The following is a 5,259-nucleotide window of genomic DNA, read 5'->3' on the forward strand; positions in this document are numbered from 1 at the left end:
CAGTGATTCTGAACCTTTTTCAATCGATGTACCCCTGGGTCTCAGAGTGAGACTTCACGTACCTCATTTCAATGGGAAATTATTTTTTTAGGCCCTTTGACCTGTGTTAGACAATGTTTGAAATGTATCTCACATACCCCCGATGAGGCTTCACATACCCCTTGGGGATACATGTACCCCCGTTCAGAACCGCTGCTTTGGACCAATACGGCTACAACCTGGAGACCTGACCCCGCAAGGAAAACCTTAACCCGTTACAAAAACTGCACCCACACATCCCGCCTGTTCGGGTACATGCGATAACTTTGATTAGACCAACTCAACTGTTGGAAAAATTGGGGGGGTTGCAAGGCTTTGGGCACAAACAACACTCTTCTTCAGGCGCAGGGAGAGCCTGCTGGTGTTTTGTGTGCTCGGCTGGGTGGAGCAGAAGCCAAATCGCCGTGTTTAGACGAACACGCGGCTACAACCAACAGCCCAGTCACGCGCTTCCAATTTCTGGGAGTCCCTCCGTTGGAGACAGGCCGGAACTGCCCTGGTTTCCATCGAGGAAGGAAACCACGGCCTAGAAGGCAGGGCTTTGGCTGGGGCTTGTGCTCCCTCAGGCCGGGCGGGAGCGGCGGCGCTGCTCGCTCCTCCCCTGCACGGGGCGGCCCCGGTCTCCTGCAGCTCCAGCCCGGCCCGCGCACCGCCTGCCTCGCTCGCCCTCTCTCGCAGCCGCAGCCGTCCCGTCCCGCCCGGAGCCATGGCCAAGGTGAGACCCCGCCGCGGCCGCCCCGCGCTCAGCCCGCGCACCTTGCCTTTCCCCGCGGGCCCCGGCTGTCCTCGCCTCCCCGGTCCCGCTCCCCGTAGGTGGTTCAGCCTTTTCTGCTGGCTTCTTGCCTTATGCTGCGTGCTCAGAAGAGTCCTTGAAAAATAAAGCTGGCAGGGACTGCCTGAGGGCATGTAGTCCAATCCTGCCACCGGGGGCAGGACCAGCCCTCTCCAAACCGTCTCATACACACCCGCTGTCTCCTGGAGGAGCAGGTCTGGCAGGGACCCCAGAGGGCATCTCGTCCAGTCCCTCGCCTGAGGCAGGACCGGCCCTGTCCGCACCATCCCATGCAAACTGTCATCTAAACTCAGCATAAAACTTGCCTCTGTTTTTTCTTCCCCACCCCCAGCTGCTTTATCCATTTTGTTTCGCGTCTGAGGCTAAATGGCAGCTTGGAAAACCAAGTCAAACGCTCTCGTCTCCCCTGCCCATGGAAGCAGTTGCGTGAAGTCAAAATGCTGCACTGCTCTCGCCCTCAGAATTGCTCTTTCAAAGTTTTTGCAGTCTTGTAAGAGTTATCAAACCTATTACAAGTGCCCTTTGCCTCCTGCTTCTTGTTTTTGTTAGGTGCGTGTTTAACTGCCCAAGTTTTGTTTCTTTTTATTGTTTCCTTAAAAGCTAGATATTTTGGTCATAACTGTTTATGCTTAGGCAGGGCAGGGTAACACCTTTGAGACTAACTGTTTCAGAGAGGCATAAGTCTTTGTAGGTGCCTATGTCATCACACGCTACAAATGGTTCACATGACGGAAGTTAGCCCTTCGTACAAAAGCTTACGCCTCTGAAGCAGTTGCTGTCTAATGCAGTGGTTCTCGATCTTTTTCAACTCGAGGCACTGCTGGATAAACTTGAGCCACACCTTAGAAAAAGCCAGCTCTTTGTTTGCACTCTTTTGACTAGAGAGAAATAATAGAACAGTTTTTCTTTTGCAGAGAACTCAGAAAGACCACAGCTGTGGATTTCTATTTAAAATCTCTGGGTTTATCTTGTGAATCATGTTTGCAGACCTAACAGTGCTAACCTTGCGTGGCACCCTTACAAGGCTCCCAAGGCACCCCAGGGGGCTGTGGCACCCTGGCTGAGAATTGCTGCTCTAAGGTGCCACCCTGCTCTGCTGTCTGTCTGCCTCCAGGCTAACACAGCCTACAACCTCTGTGTTGAACAGGTCTTCAGTATTTACACTAGTTATCCTTGAATTCAGTGAAAATATTGATCAAAAATCATTCCACAGTTTTTTTAAACCTAGATTTCTTGGGATTCATTTCACTGCTAAAAAGGGTCGTAGACCTTTCTCACTTTAAGCAGATCCTCTGGACCTATAGAGACCTCTGTTACTGCTGAATGGTATAGAGCTGTCAGTCGGAATAGGCCATATTTTTTCCCTGTTTAAAAAGGCACAAGAAGCAAACCTGTTCCTTCAGTTTACTTCTAGCAGAAGTCAAGTTTTATTTGTTGTGCTCTAATAAACCGTAAACTTATGAAATTATTTTTTCCACTCTTCCCTAGTGTAGGCCATTTATTCTCATGATTTACACCCTGAGGCTGATGCATGTTACTTCCTAAGCACTGGGATAAAACTTGAGGGGAGAGGTGTAGAAAGAAGGGCACACAAAGGGATAGATTCTCAGTTGGTGTAAATCATCATAGCTCTTCTGAATTCACGGGAGCTATGCTACTTTTGGCCAGCTGAGGACTGGCCCCTAGTTCCCTAAGGAAGTGGTTCTCAAACCTTTTTAGACCCCTCCCCTCCCCCCAGCCCCGTGACTTGTGTCACCCCATTTAAAAATGGGTATATTTGTTACAATGATTTCTTCCTTGCACTCTGAGGCATCCTTAAAAGGATTCACAAGCTAGCCCTGGGGGTGGTCTGTGATGCTTCATGCTGACAGGGGCTGCTTGACAGGGCACCTTAGGGAGTCTGGGGTTGGGTCATTAGATCTCTGAAGGAGGCAGCTGTGCCTGCAGGAGGTGGATGGTGGTGACAGTAGCCCCTGAAAGTGCAGAGGTCAGTGCCAGGTGAGGGTGATGGAGCAGGACCCTGTTCCCCCCACCCCTCTTTCCACTGTCTGCCCCTGCCCTGCCTCCGGGTTTGTGTAGGATGAGAGCAGCTCCCACTGCTGTGGCTGCTCCTTGGGACTCATCATCCAGAGGCCACTCCCACAAACTGTAGGATCATGGGGGGAAGGCAAGAAAGAGCTAGGCTGAAAAACGTGGCTTTGTGGCCCCCTGTTTGCCTGCCTGCCTACAGCAGAGCACACCACTAGGAGTGTAGGGACAGACAGCGAAGGGCCTAGTAAGCGGCAGAAGGCAGGGGTAAGAGCTCTTAGGAGTAGCCAGGGGTTGCCATTTGTCTGCAAGATGTTGGGGTAGTTATAGGGTGCCCCTCCTTGCACGGGGGTTGGGAGCCATGGCACCATTAAAGGAATCTCGCAGCACCGGTGGAGAATCACTGCCATGAGGTATGGTCCAGCTCTCATTAAAGTCAAAGGGCATCTTTCCATTGAGTCCAGCTTCTAGTTGTGCCTGTTATTTCACCTTTTTAATCTATAACCAATTCTAGAAATAGTATGAGTGAACCATTTAAAAAGGATCTTTCTGTGCCTCTTTCTGTCTCTTCAGTTGTACGCATACAAATGTATACAACTTGAACTATCTGGTCTTATTAACCTGACAGCACTTTTGAAATAGTGCTATGAAATAAAAATGCAAATTAAACTAAATATGAAATAAACATACTTCAGTTGCCATCTAATGGTAAGTGTATTCAATTGAAGATTCAGTTTGAAATAGTTATTTCATGGGGCATAGCATGCCAGCTGCTTATCTGAGCATAGATATGCTTAATCATAAATAAATCATTGAAGAAAACTTATTAATGACAATTTTTAGGGACTCAATCATTTAAATATTTGGTTCTACTCAGGAATGGTAGAGAACAATTTTTATAAAAGTTAAGGGTCTTTTTCATACTACCATTACACCAAAAAAGTTCCGCTAGTTTCTTGGAATAGCTATAATGATATTACTGCACTATAATACCCAGACTAAGTTCTCTGTGTTGGTATTTACTCACTTTATTTGTAACTAGAGGAAAACTGTTGATCTAAAGAATTACTTCCTCAGACAGCTATTTCTGTAGTAGCACTTGCTGAAGTGCAAGTGTGCACCATAATTCTTTTTCTGGTTTTCAGTTTCACTAGATAAACTGGCATACCTGTCTTCTGATGTGTATTCATTAAAAAAAATTAAACTACAATAAGAATTGTTTACAGTATAAAAGGTGGATCCTATGACCCCAGTTAATTTGGGTCCTGGTTCTTCAGTCTTGTACATGTATAATTTCAAGCTCATGAATAGTCTCAATAACTCTAGTACCCTTCAAGCAGAATATTATTTATGCTCCTAAATTTAAACGTGTGTGTTTTCAGAATTGGGGACTTAAGTAGTTTTTCATCAACTTCAGTGACACTTTGTGAGTAAAAACCCTGGTAGGGTTTAGGGAAATATCACATGCTTAGCCCTTCATCGCTGCAAGGTTGTGGGGGGCAGGGAGGGTTTGTGTGTTTGTTTAAATCTATCTTCAGGCTACCACTATGAGTAACACCCTGCACATCTGGTGTGCTGACTTAAAGGAATTGACTCACTTCACTCCCACACATTTTGTGCAATTCTTTCCGTGGTCAGGAGTTTAATAGAGCAGATGCCAGTGGAGTCTCCAAATCACAGCTTATTTTTTCTTCTTTCAGTCTCTGTGTATAGAGGGCCAATATGAAAAATTTAACACACTACTGAGTTGGCAACAGTTACTCTGTAGCTGTAACACAACAAACCTTCATGGTGCAGAGCATTTTTTAAATGGGCAATTGTGTGAAAATTTAACCCTTGTCTGATGTAGTATCAGATGGGTGCTCCACGGCAGAGGGTTAATTTTGGGCAATTCTGCCCCCATCCCATGCGGCTCTGTGGGGCAAGCACCTACCCACCCCACTCCTGCGGCTGTCACAGAGAAGATGCATGGCTGAGGGAGGGGAGGGAGCTCTTCCAACCATGTGTGCCCTCCCCCACAGCTACCCCTGAGGTCTTGGGGGGACCTGGGCCAGGCCCACATGGCAAGGAGACTCCTTTCCTCTGGCCCCCCATACAAGTGTTTTGACAGTGTCAGGGGCTGCCACACCTGGAGTTGAGGAGGGGTGGGGAGTGGACCCTCCCTCCAAGACCCCAGCTGGACCCGTGAGGTGGGAGGGCTCTGTCCCCGCTCCTCCTGCCCGAACTCTGGGCGCAGGAGCCTCTGCCACTGTCAAGGCACTCATACAGGGTATGGCGGGGAAAGGAGCTTTCTCCTGCCATGCAGGCATCATTCCCCACAATACCCCAGTGTGCGTGATGGGGGGAGGTTGTGGAGAGGAGTGGTCTAGAGTGCCACTGCTTGCTGGTCTGCGCCTGGG

The 5,259-nt window shown here is 48.5% G+C and overlaps 1 protein-coding gene across 1 annotated transcript in view; it reads left to right on the forward strand.

Moving 5' to 3' along the window:
* The first annotated feature begins 642 nt into the window (after window positions 1-642).
* ANXA5 (annexin A5) overlaps window positions 643-5,259 on the forward strand; it is a 32,739-nt gene continuing 28,122 nt past the window's right edge. The window contains exon 1 of the mRNA XM_019522075.1: window positions 643-754. Within this exon, the coding sequence (XP_019377620.1) occupies window positions 746-754 (9 nt within the window). The 5' untranslated portion in view covers window positions 643-745. The remainder of the gene's footprint in view (window positions 755-5,259) is intronic.

The sequence above is a fragment of the Gavialis gangeticus genome, unplaced genomic scaffold, assembly GCF_001723915.1.
Source record: "Gavialis gangeticus isolate Ggan-Ray unplaced genomic scaffold, GavGan_comp1, whole genome shotgun sequence".
In the NCBI taxonomy this organism is placed as follows: Eukaryota; Metazoa; Chordata; order Crocodylia; family Gavialidae; genus Gavialis; species Gavialis gangeticus.